General features: G+C 35.7%; 4 protein-coding genes across 4 annotated transcripts in view; 2 read left to right on the top strand and 2 right to left on the bottom strand.

Moving 5' to 3' along the window:
* Nucleotides 1-4,574, bottom strand: part of LOC112466245 (kazrin) — a 115,385-nt gene extending 110,811 nt beyond the window's left edge. Inside the window, exon 1 of the mRNA XM_025034243.1 lies at nucleotides 3,973-4,574. The gene's annotated coding sequence lies outside the window, so the exon portion shown is untranslated. The remainder of the gene's footprint in view (nucleotides 1-3,972) is intronic.
* A 3,924-nt stretch (nucleotides 4,575-8,498) lies between these two features.
* Nucleotides 8,499-10,304, bottom strand: LOC112466235 (glutamyl-tRNA(Gln) amidotransferase subunit A, mitochondrial). The gene is made up of 2 exons (XM_025034227.1): nucleotides 9,662-10,304; nucleotides 8,499-9,546 (listed from the first exon to the last, which is right to left on the bottom strand). The coding sequence occupies exons 1-2, from the start codon at nucleotides 10,191-10,193 to the stop codon at nucleotides 8,516-8,518; spliced, it is 1,563 nt and encodes a 520-aa protein (XP_024889995.1). The 5' UTR covers nucleotides 10,194-10,304; the 3' UTR covers nucleotides 8,499-8,515.
* A 445-nt stretch (nucleotides 10,305-10,749) lies between these two features.
* On the top strand, nucleotides 10,750-12,966 carry LOC112466243. The gene is made up of 4 exons (XM_025034238.1): nucleotides 10,750-11,110; nucleotides 11,391-11,507; nucleotides 11,625-12,011; nucleotides 12,350-12,966. The coding sequence occupies exons 1-4, from the start codon at nucleotides 10,924-10,926 to the stop codon at nucleotides 12,874-12,876; spliced, it is 1,218 nt and encodes a 405-aa protein (XP_024890006.1). The 5' UTR covers nucleotides 10,750-10,923; the 3' UTR covers nucleotides 12,877-12,966.
* A 1,089-nt stretch (nucleotides 12,967-14,055) lies between these two features.
* On the top strand, nucleotides 14,056-15,546 carry LOC112466240. The gene is made up of 2 exons (XM_025034234.1): nucleotides 14,056-14,795; nucleotides 15,082-15,546. The coding sequence occupies exons 1-2, from the start codon at nucleotides 14,537-14,539 to the stop codon at nucleotides 15,198-15,200; spliced, it is 378 nt and encodes a 125-aa protein (XP_024890002.1). The 5' UTR covers nucleotides 14,056-14,536; the 3' UTR covers nucleotides 15,201-15,546.
* Nucleotides 15,547-16,455: the final 909 nt, after the last annotated feature.

Genomic DNA, 16,455 nt, shown 5'->3' with positions numbered 1-16,455 from the left:
AGAAGAATAAATCTATATAATTGAAATAAACAGAATAATAAATATTGCTCAAAGTAATAAAACTTTATTTTGTAGTATTTGTATGTAAAATTGCTTAAAAAATAAAAAAGTGAATTTCGTTAGCGTGCTACGAAAAAAATGCGGCAAATGTATAAATTATAACAGAATAAAAAATATTTCTTAATTGTTTTACATTCACTTAATTGTTTTTGCATTTTTTATCCAAAATTCATATCATTTTAAAGTTTATGTCAATTTTTGATCATTTACATATCTTTAAAAAAAATAAAGATGTCTTGGATATACGAAAAGCTTTTCGATCTTTCTATATCTCGTATATCTCGATGTACCTATAAATATCGATTCGAATTCCTCGAAGGAAACCATGAAAACAACCTTGATGCCTATCATTGTGACAATGCCTTGTGCTATAGTGTAATTATATCATTAGTATTAAGCGGAGTCCCATAGCAGCACGGGGGTCAGGTATTTAATTACGTATAGTAAAAAATAGATACTATAAGAACGTTCTCACGTGTACGGGTCGCAAGGTTAATCGATATTAGGTATTCTTAGTACGGTGAGCCAGTCCGTCGAGTGACGGCAAAATTTTATCGTCCGCCATGCGAACCCACGCGCTTCAGTAATCAACGTAATATAAACGGCTTCTCTTTGTGGAGAAGCCTTCGGCGCCGCTTTACGATGCGCGATGCAAATGTTCTGAAACTTGTACGATCATCTTCATATTTAACGCGAGTTCTCTTTCCAACACTGATCTCGCGAATTATTCACCTCTTTCGTGATGTCCTTCTACGATTGTCGATAAAATCCCTCCCATTGAACACCGCGGATTAAGCTCGTCGAAATTTTAATCCCTTGCGGTCGAGAAGTCCTGTAATCTGAACAATTCGAGTTGAAATTGAAGTGGCCAATTTCGAGATGTATAATGTTACCATTTTAGAAATAAAAATTAATATTTCTTAGGAATATATTATCTTATTGTTAGATCACAAATATTTCACGATTATACATTTGCCTTATTAATTAATTAAATTTTATTTACATATTCTAAATAGATGAATCGCAAACTTTAAGTAATTGAGGAGATCTGCCATTCTTTATCTCATAATTTTGTTTAAATTAATAAATTACCATGTAACACTTCATAATGATGATCGAGAGATGCATCGATTTATTAAGTGACGATACTAAGTGAGCACGAAATGACAGAAAAAAGGTCAGTAACGCGCTTTAAACTCAATTCACGAATTAATGAGAGGCATTAAATGCAACATGGAGTAAGGACACGATTTACTGGCCGTTCTCGATAATGAAATTAACCGGCTAACCGGTCTTCGATGCTTCGTTATCGTGAACTTGCTGCCTTCCTTTTTTACTGCATGACGTTATTCACGTAACGCGCAGTTTTCCGAAGCGTAATGAATTTTCTTATCGAGCGGAACTACGTCACGGACGCACGTATCGCGGACTCAACGCATTCCAGTATATATAACAATTGTATTTATACTGTATATAATATGAAACTTTCGAATGGTATAAACGTACAAAGAATATGAATATTGATTACCACAGAATAGAATATTTTCAGAATATTTTCCGTCTCGTGCATTGCAATTTTTATGATATAACGCAAATGTGACAAACATTCATATATAGAATATAAAAAAATCTGAATCTGAGATAATCTTAAAAGATCTAAGACTCTACCCTAATTATCAACATGATGTATTATTTGCATGCAATCCGCTATCGTCTAATTAGATAAAAAATTACAGCGTTAACGAAGTGAGATAAAAATATGATGAATCGTGAGAAAGTCTCGGGCGTCGAAGATATTAAGGTTGCACGCGCAAGGAACGTTTCAACTTTCTCTCGAAATCTTATATATCCTTGCATAATGCGTGAACTGATGCTTCTAAAATAAAACGAAAAATTACTGGGAAGAGATAAACGAGAGAAACGAGAGAAAAAAAAGGAGAGAAACGTGAAGCTATTCCTAGCGCGATAAATTGAATTGACGATGTGACGGCTCGCCACTGGGCAAACTAATTAGCATAATTCGCCTAAAAAAGAGCAATAAGAATCGACCGAATGATCAATGAACCATACGTGCGGTAGCTCTTCTCTAACAAGCTATACGTGTTTTCCCTGTATGTAGTCTTGTAAACGAACTAGTAGAACGGTAATCCGATACTAAAGTGTCAAATACACAGAGGGTGCGACACGGAGGCTCTACGTAAAGGAAAACAAAAGTAAAAAAAACGAGGTGGTGTCGCTGGAAAAGAAAATAGAAAAAATAAACGGCGAGAGGTTCCGCGTTGAAAATTAAATATGGCCAAGGTTTCTCCGTTTGTCTCATTTTCTCGCGTCGTCCACGCTTATATACTCCGTTTGTTCAGGTTTTTCAATACGCGAGGTCTGAATAAACGGAGGCGCGTCGACGGTTTCACGCCGCGCGCGATATATCGACAAAGATGCAAACCGACAGAGCGGACAGACGTTGCAACTAATATTTCCTCTTACGTCGCGCGCAAGAGCGAAATGCGCGACACTCCCCCGTTCCCCGTTCGTGCGTGTTCTTCGGTATAACACCGTGGAAAGTACTAGGGAGCCTCTGCTAGGCACACAATCCTGTTTACTCGTCTAACGGAGTTATACGTGGACGACCCGATGTCAGGCGGAAAAAGGAAATGACATAGTCGCGCGAACTGCGGCAACAAAAGTACGACGGCAACGGTGCTAAACTGCCGCTGATGTCGCATTGCAACGAGTCACTGTCCGGCGGAGTTTATGCGGCTGATTCCTCTTATTTCATGTGACATTTTAACTTTTGCAACGTACTGTCGTCCGGCAAATGCAAATATAATATATTATGAATAATGATCTTATTAACGTGGAATCTATTATGTAATTGCAATATTGAAATTTATGTATTATAATTATTATATATTACATTACGTCATATTCGTGTTATAATAATTACATATTATATTAGTTTATGTTAATTTTATTACTTGTTTTATCAAATTATGGAATTTATTATAATTAAAGTGTTATCTACTGGGAGACGACACCCCATGTATAGTTGTCGCTATCTGTATTGCGGAATTGTCTCGAAATTACTCAAAGTAACCGATTGCAAAGACCCTAGCACGAAGGAGCGGAGAAAATATCGGTCTGCAAGAAAAATTGCCCGGAGAGAAAAATATCCTTACTTGTCGCACACCATCGAAAAAGTTTCCCGATCATTGAAAAACTTCGCGTACTCGTACGACGGCAATCTATCTGCCTGCGATCTATCCGGATAACAGATTTGTATTTTAAACTATTCCATTTCCACTGCGTGCCATATGTTACGGAAATACGGTATATCGATTCGGCGCAATACGTTCGAACGCATGATCCCTCGCGGTCTTTCGTTTCTTCCGCGAGAAACGGTGCATTATATTCAACTCTGAAGCAGTTCTCGAATGATCCTGCTTCACATTCAAACGTATCAGCTTTATGATCATCTATCTCTATTTAATTATTATCAACCTCTTATGTCCATTTTTATCAATGCAAATTAATTTTAATTCTAGTTTAATTTACTTTTTATCTCCTTCTAATTCTTAGAACTAAGTTAAACCGAGATTAAAGTTAATCGACATCGATGGAAATGGACATTAATCTTGTAAAATTTAATTAATAATAATAAAGCGTAACAATATATTTTTCGCAATTATTACTCTTGTCCGAGATAAGCACATATCTCTAATCTCAGTCTGTAATTGCAAACTGAGGAATCGTACTGAGGAAAAAACCCTTGAAAGCACCTCATCAGTTGTAGACATTAGTCCAAATTCCACTCATGTAGTCTTTTACTCTTTCTCTCTCTGTCTCTCTTTCTACCTTTTCCCCCCACCTCTCTCTCTTTCTCTCGTATTTATTACACTAATCTATTACACTCACTTGTGCGATATCGGGCGATCTACGGTGCCGAAGCCCATCCACTTGTCGCGACGCGGGGTGCAATCATGGAGCACCTTTGCGGGGTGGTCGCGCGCAACCAACGGTGATAACGCGGCAGGTAGGAGGGGTGCTCGTGGTCGCTCGCGCACCTGTCCAAGTCCGCGCCGACCGATTTCGGCGGTCGCGCGAGAAACGCGCGAGTAGGTACGGTCCCGACGTAGTCACTCCGTCGCACCACCTCGCGAGATCACTCGCGTACGATCCCCCATTGACCGAGCACACACGCGGAAACGCTCATCCGCGACGACGTTCGCGGCATACGACACCCGCGGCGCGAATTCGCCAGCGATTTGAACTACGTCGCGACATTCCCGCACTCGCGTGCGCGCGCGCGCGGAAGCGAGCGACGAGCGAAAACGGCCGCGGCGGCGAATATGACGGGAAGAAATGGGAGAGAAAAGGAGAGAGGGAGAAAGAGGTAAAGATGCGAGAATGCGGAAGAGAGAGATAGAGAGAGAAAGAGAGGGAAAATTCGGTGACGGTGCGTGAGCGCGCGGCGGACGATTTAAAAACACGACGTTTCTCGACGACGACGGCACGAAGTCGTCACGACGACTGGCGTAACCGACGACAGAGAGCGACACGACAGCCCCCGACGGCCGGGTCCGACGCATGCGTCCTCGCCACCCCGTGCCCAACCCTGTTTTCCCAGAGACGGCCACCCTCTCGCACGTAGGCCAGCCGCCTGCCTTTTTCCCTCCATCTCGTTCGGCGAAACCGTCCCTGCCGTCCGATCTCCGAGATTCTCGGCGTTTCCGCGCCGCGAAGGTGAGAGCGAGGCTTGCATATAGTGCGACGACGGTATCGTGAACAAAATTACCCTGGCGACCTTTGCCTGAAAACCTACTCGCGAGCTGCTCCTCGCGGAGGAGCGACAATCGTCTCCTTTCACCACCTTCTTGTTGTTAATAATTGTCCCAATGTATTCCCCTAAGGATTTTTCCCTGTTTCTCAAAAATATATCTGTATTCAATCGTGCGCTACTTCTTCCTTTTCACTCAATTTACATGTGTGAAACTGCTGCATTTTCTGCTCTTAGCACCTCGCTTAGCACTATAAAAATAAAACGGAAACCGTTTGCAAGTAGAACCAGCTTTGAGACGGTCTTTAACTGCTCTATAAAATCTAATATTGAAAAACTAGTTAGCGAAATGCAAGCACAAGGCTCTCGTTAAATATTTTATAATTTCTTTGAAGTTTATATATAATATTAAATAAGCAATGTGCATTACGTAATCAAAGAAGAAGGTTGTCAAAGATCACAAAATGCACTACAGTCGATTTTACAATTAGTCAGCAAAGTATGTTTAACAGAAAAATTTGTGCAACAAAGGGTTAGTGTCATTCTCGCAGCTCGTTCTCTTAGAACCTTGTTAAACGCGATTGTAACTCTTTTTTTACTGTTCTCACTAATTATCATCAGATATTCTTTGAAATTTTGTGCTGAAATTCAACGCTTTTACATTACTTAATTTACACCGCCGCACACGTTATAAAAATAAAAAAGATTCTAAAACTCGTCGCCATTTAAATTTTACTTTAATTGCAGAATATAAAATTATGAGAGATGAAGAAAGGATTCTATTAGTCAGTATTAACCAAAACTCTCGTGTTACAACTTCTATAATCTCGCGATACGTTGGGAAACGTTGGCTTATCGTATGAAGATCTGGATGTGAAAGGGTGTTTGAATGCATACTCTGTTACCTAACCGCAGAATTTAATGCGGATTGGCTGTAAATCGGAAGATCGCACGCGTACTCTCGAAATTCAGCTTCCATTAACCGCGTATTGTAATTTGCGCCTGGACAAGCAGATGTTAATTGGACGCAGAACAACAGTCCGCCAATAATCGACAACGCATCGTGTTTGAAATCGGGAAATTTTGAATCAAATATGCGCCCCTCGTCTTCCTTGATTTTGTCGATTTTTTTTTAAATTATACAATTATTTAAAAATTATACAATTCACAATTATATATATATATATATATATATATATATATATATATATATAGATTACGAAACGCGCGAATGCGCGGCTTTAACATATGAACGAATATTGTGTTTTAAAAACAGCTCTTGATGATCTCCTAACTTTCTTCGCGAGATTAATCAAGTCGTAAAAATGTATCACGCAGCGTAGGTGCGACATTAATTGCGCGAAAAAAAGAAAGAGAACGTAAGAAAGTTTTAATAATTTTCTCCCCTGCGTAATCATCTCTCTCCCCTCTTGTTATTGTTGCTGCACACAAAATTGCGCAAATAGGAATAATGAACGCGTAAAGCAGCCGACAAAACAGTCGCGTTTTCGGACAGAGATACAGAGAATATTAGTCACAGATTTACGACGAGCGTTAATCGAGGTATCGAAACAACGTATGAAGTAACCGGGCTGGAGTTGAGGGTTGCATCGATCACAAAGGCTTCATATTTTTTAATCTCAAAGGAGAATGATTGCCGAACGCGTTTGATGTTCTAAAGCACGACGCGGCGCGGCGCGCTCTCGCCCTTGGCCGTCGCAAAGCTTTATGAGCCTGGATTAAAGCATGTAATACGAGCGCAGCTTACTCGATACCGGACACGGTATTTAGATACATTATTTCCTCTGCCATTAATTACATAGCTTTGTCACGAGGTAACCCAGTTCGGCGCGCATATTCGAGTATCAGTCGTCCTTATACGCGTTAATTTTATCCACAGGCGAATCGATTGAAAAATAACAGGAATTTCTAATTAAAAATTATATATTTTGACACTCGGGGAATAATTTAGAAATTTTTTAATTTTTTATATTTAATATAATAATAGTGCGAGATGCTGCAATGAATAACGAAAATACTAGCACTCGCTTTCTCTTTGAAACGAAACGCATAATCGTCTCATTTCTCGTGGTTCCGTAATGATCAAAACCGAGTTTTATGCAGCGATAAGAACAGGAAATTACGTAATATGGCAAGAAAAGGGAATGTAAAATCAAACGACACTGCGCCTAAATAGGAGAATACCGAATATGCACGATTCCGATACTACTTACGCTATTACGGGAGAACGAAGTAATATATGTATACAGACAGAATATATTATTTCCTTAAGCTTGGAGACCGATAGTGCGCTGAATTGAAAGGAAAAGAAAAGAAATGAATATATTATTTAATATTTAGTACGTGGATGTTGAATGCCGTTTACTCAACTTTTCAACGAATAATATTTCTTTAATGTAAGTAAATGATGTTTGAAATAGTGAAGGCAAGGATTCATTTCGAGACCAGGAAATATTATAATTTATATATAATTTGGCTAGTAATTATTTATTTTCTATAAATCTTATATTTGATACTAAATTTATTGTACAATCTGCAATCATTATTTTTTATAATGGTGCAAATTTTTATATATTGTCATGAGTTTTGCAACAATAAAACACAACTGTGTTCTCATACATATTAGATTGCCTCAGTTCTCTATTAGTTTGTTAATCTGATGTAAACAATAGATCCGACTAAAATGTCACAACGATTTAATTATCGAAGACGTTACGTGAATAGATTTTGCACACGCGTATTGTCAGTTGTTTGTTCTCTGCTTAAATCACCCTCGGGTCCTCGGGAGACAATGAATTTCGAAATGTCAGAGTTTCGTCGTGCAAACCTCAACAACTCACAGTGAATATACGTATTAGAAAACCGAAGCCGAGATAAAAAGTAAATACGAAATGTGCAAGGATTCGAAAAGCACAAATGCTTTTAAAAACTAAAAGTTTAATAAAAAGTTGCTCTTTTAATAATATTTACTTACTTGAAAAAGCTCTTTCCTCATTTTGTTTAAAGCAAAGAATTAGTCTTATGGTGAAAAGAGCCACAATTTCGTCTTTATATACGAACGTTACGGTGCGGTCCAGTGAAACGAGATGAGGGTTGTTTGGTTGCAAAAGCAAACGCCACTACTCGACGAATAGAATTTCAAATACGCTCGATGGTATACCGGAGTAAAATTTGTTTACGTTGCATAGCCTCGGGGTTACGGCGCTACGCGACAAAACCTATATTCTAATTTTCGTTCTAATTGTATATATAATACTCAAAGAGGATATATGAAATTCGATTTTAAAAATTGGCAATTCATATGTAATCGCAATAGATCGATCGTAGGGGAGAGTGGGGAAAATACGGACACTGCCATTTTGGTATTTTTCTGTCATCCGTACCCTTCCGCGATAGTGTCACCGTGTACAGGCTGGAGTCAAGCCCGTACACGTGACGACGTGACACTATCGCGGAAGGGTACGGATGACAGAAAAATACCAAAATGACAGTGTCCGGTCTTACCCCGGTGTCCGTATTTCACCCACTCTTCTCTATCTAACATGAAATGTATGATGTCGCAAATTTAAAAAAATTCAGGAGTAATAATTATTCTTATCTTTTAAAAGATAATATAAAAGGAATATAAAAGAAGGTACAAATGTTCGTAAGAAAGTTATTTTATTCAAGCAGGCATGAATTTTTCAGTTCGAGTCTCGGAAATCGCACTGTCTGTTCGATCCACTTTGCCACGGTAAGTAGCCTTTGTTCGTGAAAAAGTGGCGCCATTAATTGCAAGGACAAAGGTAGACCTTCGCGAGAGAGTTCGATCGGCACGTTGATCGCGGGCAAACCAGCCATATTTGCGGGTTGCGTACAGTGATCCTGAATCAAACATTGTGTCTGATTGTCCAGCTGTACGAATTCGTCGTAGATCGGAGCTTCAGTCAACGTGGTCGGAGTCAGTAGAAGATCTACATTGTTATTCCACAGAACGTCAAAGTCCTGCGCGATTAATCTACGCATTTTCATCGCCTTAACATAATACTCTTCGTAATTTTCCGCCAAGAGAAAATAATTCCCGACTAGTATACGACTTTTGACCACGTCGTTGAAACCCTCCGATCTGGTCTTCTTATACAATTCGTGAGCCGAACCCCATTCATCAGCTCTGTGACCATATTCTATACCGTCGTAACAAGCCAAGTTGCTAGCTACGTCACATCGATTTAAAACGGAATAACATACTATAGAGTAATCGGTGTGAGGTAACGACACTGGGACGACACTGGCTCCCGCTTCTTCTAAAAGATGAGAAACCTTTGCCCAACATCCCTCAATTTCTTCGCTTATACCTTGTACCCCGTACTCCTTTGGTATTCCAATCCTGAGATTGCTAATATCTATCGTTTCGGATAAATTAATTGGAACATATTCTCTTTGTACGGTAGTGGGATCTGCTTGGTCGGGACCAGCTATGGCGTTTAAAATTAATACAGCATCGTCTACTGTTCTCGCAAAAATACCTGGTACATCCATCGAATTTAGTAGAGGAATAAGACCATAACGTGATACTAAACCATAAGTTGGCTTCAGGCCGACTAGACCGCAATAGGACGCAGGATTGCGAGTGGAACCGCCAGTATCAGAGCCCAAGGCCGCATAACAGGTACCTGTGGCTACTGCAACTGCCGAACCTCCACTACTGCCACCTAAGATGCATTTATTATATCCCAAAAAATTATTGCTAATATGTCCCTCAAAGTAAGCTAATTAAACAACAGAAAAGATACACTAAGCAATGTCTAACAATTTGCGGCAATGTACCTGCTATATGCCACGCATCTTTTTCATGCAGTTTCCTCGTGGTAACTTGCGAACCGTCAGACCCGTACGAATAAAATTCAGGCAACATCTCCGAGCCCCATAGATTCTTCGTTGGCCCGTAAAGCGAGTCTACAGTGCCGGAGCCCATGGCAAATTCGTCGAGATTAGTCTTGCCGATCAAGACGGCTCCCTGCATCCTGAGCTTTTCGTAGACCGTGGCGTTGTAACCCGGGGAGAAGTTGGCCAACATCCGAGAAGCACAGGTCGTAGGTTTACCCTTGACGCAATAGTTGTCTTTAATGGCGATGGGAATGCCATCGAGCTGTCCCAATAATGAATTCTTCTGTTGTCTCTCATCAGCAGCGCTCGCCTGCTCTTCCGCAACATCGCTTGTCACGGTGATATAAGCGTTTAAAGGCTTGACGATTGAAGTTAGCTTAATTGAGGCTTTACAGATCTCGGACGGTCGCACTGCGCTGCCATAGATCTTCTGATTAACTTCTTTAATCGAAATAGATAGCAGCTTGTTCATCGTTCATCCCGCGACATACCACTAAAATCTAACCTCTCTGCCGGCGTTGATATATACATAACCTTAAATTCAATGGCAAGCAGAAGATTGCAGTTTCGCAAACAGCTGTGCGAGCGCCGAGACGTGTCACGTGTCACGTGAGTCGAGTTCGATCGTATCTCTTCGAATCGAATTCGAATAGTCGATAAATCGATTACTCGACTACTAAAAACGCTTTAAATATACTTATTGTTAGACATAGCTAGCAGTAAGATACTATTAAAGACTAATAATTTTATTGGAAATTCGTGTGATAAGGAAAAATATGTCAAAAATATTTTATATAACATATAATATTTTAGTAAATATATTAATATTTTTTATTATTTTCCATTAAACATATATTCCGTAAGAAACTTTCAATAAAATATTTAAAAAAAAGACTGGTAAATTTTCTCATTTTTATATCTTATTTCTTTTAAATGATAAATATATTGGATTGCCGAAATACGATCGATTTGTCGGAGTCACAACATGTTTACTTCGCATAATACGGTGAAGGAGACTGTGGACACGGTTTTGTGTACAAACCTTGAGAGATACCGTTCGTCGACTTCTCATATAACACTCAAACGCTGAATGGATCCTCGATCGAACGCAAGTATCGGAGTCGAAAGTGTTAATTGTGAAAAAGTTTCAAGTGCTTTAATATATTAATTACGCCGATTACGCACATTCAGTAAGCAGCAGTATGTCACGAATGATTAATAAACGTGATATAAATAACACCCGTAAACGTGCTACTATAGCTACTTTGTACACGAGCACGCCCACGAGCATACCAAATACATCTATGAAATCTTGTAATATATCCTTATCTGGGATCGATACAGCTTCTTCTTCAAGTGGAGACAGACCAAATTTACATCAGCTACAAGGTGAGGAATTATTATGTATGCTTAATTATATTTTTGTAAATATATTATGGGGATGAACCATTTTTCAATAAAAATTAAATTATTAAATTTGTACTAATTATGAGTTAAATATTATCTCTTTAATAATATTATAATAACAATTTATATAATTAAAAATATAGTTTATGTCAATTAAAATTTGAGGAAAAAAATGTTTTCAAAAATATATCTCTAAATCACTGAGGATTAAAATAAATTAAACTATAAAATATATACATACCATTAAATTAATCTATTTTAGAGCGTAAAAGACATACGAAGGGAAAGAAAAGAGAAGACACGAAATGGAGAATGAAAGACTCTGATAGCAAATTAGAAGCCAAACAGAAACATCAGTTAATCGACAAATCTTTAAATGGTTTATATCAATTAAAATTAACAAAAAATATTAGATTTTTTATTATTTTAACATTAAAGTATATAAAATATATACATATTTACCAATCATAAAACTAATATATTCTTTATATGACAGTGAAGCGAAAGAAAAACCTAACGAGCGAGAAAAAAGCCATAAAAAAAAAGAGAATATTAGAAGATACGGATAATGAATGGGAAACCGAAACGGAAAAGTCAATTAACGAATCCTTAATAGGTTCGCGAGGATCCATCGACGATGAGTGCATAAAACTATTTCAAGATCCTCCGTGTACACCGGAGAAAATTCGAGACCGGCCAATTGCATATGAAGAAAATCTTCATAACTACGAATCACCGATTATATGTTCCCACAGAAAAAAAAGATCGCATCTAATTTCAAAAAAGAATGATATTATACTGCAAGATACACTGCTGCCGGTAAATTCACTAACAACGGAAGTACAAAGTTTAGAAGAGACAGGCGAAGATGAAACAATATTCCGTATGTATCTTGTTGAAAAGTAGGATTTTTACCAGAAATACTTGTCGAGATTTTGTTACACACTTGATAATCGTTCAATAATTCTTTTAAAATTGTAGTTTAATTTTTGCTCAATAACGCTTATTTTATTATTTCTATTATTTTAATTATCGCTGAGACCAAATTATTTCTTCTACTGTATGTTAGTTATTATTCACGTATATTTCTACATCATTTGCGTGTAATAATTAATGTTTGCGAAATGCTTTCGCAAAATTTTATTAATTTTTACTTTATCTCTTCTACAACATACTTTTATTGAATGTATATTATTCTATTTAAAAAATTGTTTATTTTAGAAAACAATGCACAAACACATGTTTCATTACGGAATCCAGAAAAAATCTCGAAACAAAAACCTGAAAACTTTAGTCCTTATCTACAATTGCGTCGGGATCAATCTGTCAAAACATATCCTGGGAAAAAATTTCGGCATTCAGTATCTTCATTGTGGTCACCAATTAACGATTTTTACCGAAAACACCCTAACTTGCTTTCTAATCTTCCTAGGAAGACAGAAAGTATTTCGATTCCTCCAGGAATGATATGCGTTAAGGGATATTGGGACAAAACTTTACGAAAATGGATAAGGTATGAAGAAAGTTCTTCTCAGAATAAAAATGGCAAATGCAAAACAAAGATTAACAAAAGAAACACGAAAAAAGTCACACGGAAACAAAAATATAATGTATATGATACGACTAAAGACGAAACAGACCACGAGTTCGAAACCGGTGGTCAAGATGGTAAGCGAATGACTTTTCGTGAATTTTGTCGCAAACAAAAAGAGGTTATAGTCATATCTTCCTCGGATACGGATATGTAGGAAGGTTAAACGATCCATTTGTTTGTAGTTGTTTATATATTTGTGTATACATTTAATTGGTATACATATATACAATCTTGCAAATTTATTTAATTGCAAATTTAGATTATCCAAAATGTCTATATTTATTTATAATTATTTATAATTATTAATATTTCCGGTTGTTAACGTTGTGTTGAATAAATATAATAAACAAAACATCCCTCTAAGATAGATATATTAATAACTGATATATCAATTATATTTATAAGAAACTATTTTGTATTAATATAATTTATACGTAATAATTTACGTTAAATATATGTTAAAATGTTACTGCAATTATTTTCATTTTTTTTTGTTATACTTTATATATTGTTACTGATATTTGTTGGCTAAAAAGGCATCTAAACGTGTACCCAGCTCTATTTAATATAGAAAATTTGTATTACATTAGATTATATGATCTCGAAAGAAAGTATATCATCTTTCGACTTTGTAGAATCTAATATGTTTGCGAACAATATATTACATATTATTGTTACCACTATTGTTTAATTTCTTTAATGAACAATTTTACATTTCCTTTAGACACATTCTCAAATATTTCCTTTCGATTTTCAATATCATTTTTTATTAACGCAGTAAGATGACGCGTTTAAAATTAGTAGTCTTATCGTCGAAAAGATAAATACACTTGAGCGAATCTTACATTTTGAAATTTGCCTACATTGTTTGCCAGTATTGCTTAACGAGTAAATAATGCAAAATTATTGACATGTTTAAAAATCCATGTAAAGTTCAAGTATTTTAATTAAAAAAAAAAAATTATATTCTAAATTTCTAATATAAGGCTATATAGTTATTTAAAATAAAATACTGCATTATTAATCATAAAAATCTTTATATACTAATATTAATAGTGTACTAATATCAATAGTATACTAATATTAATAATAACACGAGACGAGCTTAAAATTTGCACAAACTTAATATACATTTATTATTATTTATTATCATTTCCGTTAGCAATTAATTTTAACTTCAAATACTATGAGATAAACGACTATGATATATTGTTATAGTTATCATATTCGAAAATGAATAATTTCACGAAGTAAAGTGATTAGTTCGCTCATTTGCGATAAACCTGCTGTTTACTCAGTTTCTCTACCACAATTGTGGCGCCGAAAAGATCGTTTATTCAGTTCGCGAAATGTAATCTCGCATGTAAAAGATGGTATGATATTTCACCGACTTGCATTTGCACTCCCGTTCGACAAATATTGAATTAATAATTGTTAATTTGATCGGATATCTTTGATAGAACGTTTTTATACCGATTGGTTAACGCTTCACGTTAGTATGTTGATTTCTGTTCTGCCGAGCTTACGAAAATTAAAATATCATTTTACATTTGTAAATTTGCGATAAAAATATTTTCTTTTTGCCGAGTGTGCACAATCGAAGTTTATGAAGACTGTTAAGCGAAATCGCTTCGTCGAGGGAACTTGCATCATACCTCAGCGTATTTTCAACATTCCTTATCTAATCGAGTCCACTCGATTAGTGAATCTGATCGTCCGTGTTCAATCAGTACAGCTTTTGCCCTGCACTCGCGCAGACCTCTGGTTCTGGTGATCTCCGAATCAAATTCTTGTGCTCGTTCGTTGTACTCAATATGGAAGAACAGCTTGTGAACCCGTTTGAAAATGACAGTATGCTACCGAATGATGTGCAAGAGAAATTGGCGAAAATAATGGAAAGATATCAACAGATGAGCGATGAGGAAAAAGAGCAATTCCAACAGGGTGCCTTTGACGTGTTAACAAAGTCTCTGAACAAGTTACCCAGGAACACGATTTTGCCCATGTGGCTCGCACCATACCAGTCTTACATTCTGTTCATTTTCGCGGTATTGATTGTGGGATTTCTACTCGGTATGATATTTCTTGCATTGCAATTGCATAATATTTGAACTTATATATAATAAAAATACAATATTAATGACTGATTCTCTGTTATGAGTGATAACGCACCGATAATAGTAAAATCATGCAGTGATTGCGTAATTATATAAATTATATATCCAGTTACACCGTCACATATGGCGCTTGTGAACAATTGAGGATTTTTCCATAATAACAATTTTATATTAAACAATATTTTTTAAAATTTTTACTTTTTGCGATAATTTAAAATTTAACAATAATCTTGTTTCTGCAGCTCTTTTCGCGCGCAGATTGTATCGACGTACAAAAGAACGCGAACAACGTCAAGAAGAGAAAAGAAAGCTTAGACAACAGAAAGCAGAGATGAAGAAGAAGAAAAAGAAGCAAACGTAACATGTGATCATATGTTCAATAATATTTTAACAGAAAAAGATTCATTGACGAATAGGTAAACGAATTCTTAAAATAAATTTGAAACATATGTTTTACAATCTGTGAGCTTTTTCTTTGACGAATTAATCTTTCTTTTAATCTTAATTCAGGGAAACAAAAAAATAATAAGAATTAGCATCAAGATATATTTATTGTGCCATTTCATTGACTTAAACATTTGTGTGCATGAGGTATATAACAAAATTAAGATAAACCGGCATATACATTTTCGCTTTCAAAATATTAACATGTTTTTTTACCCTTTAAATTATAACAGAAAAAATAAACTGTATTACCAAGTAACATACGTTTATACTTGTTTATAATTACAGTACAATATTGAACTTATTATAATTGATATCACGCGATGAAATCGCAGTGAGCGTTCCCAACTGCAAGTACGATTCTTCGTAAGTAATAAAGACGATACGTGTTAGACAGTTAATAATTATTTAATGCACTTTTCGTCACGTTGTAAAACGTTATTATTTCATACCCTTACATGAAAACACACAACCACATTTCTTAGTAAAATCTTAATGTATTATTTAACAGATACTAGCTATTGTATAATAAGCTGCATTGATGTTTATATAAAATTAGTATTGCAATATATAAAGAATCTACACAATCGTAACTTTAAACTTCATATCTCATAAAATTTTTCAATATCCCAGAATCTCAAAAATATTAGTATAAAAATCCCATTTCTTCCTATATCATAATATTTGCATTAGAAAAAGTGAGAATATCTTTTGTACAATTTACTGAATATCTATTTTATTTCAAATACTTATCAATATATCTATTTGTTAATAAAGGCACTAAAATTATTTTTTCAAGACTTGAACATTTTAGTAGAAATCTTATAATATTCAAATTTATTAATTCTTTATAATAATAACGTCATTAAAGGATTTTATTTTATTTTCAATAACAATGTTAACATGTTAAAAGTTTATGGAAATAAAAGAACTTATATCTATTTTAAACAAAAATTGTTAAATCAACAAAAACAGTAACAATTATATACAAAATTAAAATTTTATACTTATTTTAGCGTGGCACATATATCGAAAACCATCGTTTTCATAAATTGTACTGAAAAAACGATATATAAATTCTACCTAATTTCCATTATATAATCTCTTTTCATTCCTTACTCGATCTTTGCTAAATATATATATTACCATATTAAATACTTTTCCAAACCGCT

The sequence above is a fragment of the Temnothorax curvispinosus genome, unplaced genomic scaffold (assembly GCF_003070985.1).
Source record: "Temnothorax curvispinosus isolate PA1 unplaced genomic scaffold, ASM307098v1 QBEX01016011.1, whole genome shotgun sequence".
In the NCBI taxonomy this organism is placed as follows: Eukaryota; Metazoa; Arthropoda; class Insecta; order Hymenoptera; family Formicidae; genus Temnothorax; species Temnothorax curvispinosus.
This window is presented reverse-complemented; position numbering and strand designations above follow the sequence as displayed.

Excerpts from the sequence above, each read along its gene's own strand:
- LOC112466235 (XM_025034227.1), bottom strand. The coding sequence starts at position 10,193 with ATGAACAAGCTGCTATCTATTTCGATTAAAGAAGTTAATCAGAAGATC. Across the intron at positions 9,547-9,661 it reads AGATGCGTGGCATATAGCAG|GTGGCAGTAGTGGAGGTTCG; the intron begins GTACATTGCCGC and ends AATGCATCTTAG.
- LOC112466243 (XM_025034238.1), top strand. The coding sequence starts at position 10,924 with ATGTCACGAATGATTAATAAACGTGATATAAATAACACCCGTAAACGT. Across the intron at positions 11,111-11,390 it reads AAATTTACATCAGCTACAAG|AGCGTAAAAGACATACGAAG; the intron begins GTGAGGAATTAT and ends AATCTATTTTAG. Across the intron at positions 12,012-12,349 it reads CGAAGATGAAACAATATTCC|AAAACAATGCACAAACACAT; the intron begins GTATGTATCTTG and ends TGTTTATTTTAG.
- LOC112466240 (XM_025034234.1), top strand. The coding sequence starts at position 14,537 with ATGGAAGAACAGCTTGTGAACCCGTTTGAAAATGACAGTATGCTACCG. Across the intron at positions 14,796-15,081 it reads GATTGTGGGATTTCTACTCG|CTCTTTTCGCGCGCAGATTG; the intron begins GTATGATATTTC and ends TTGTTTCTGCAG.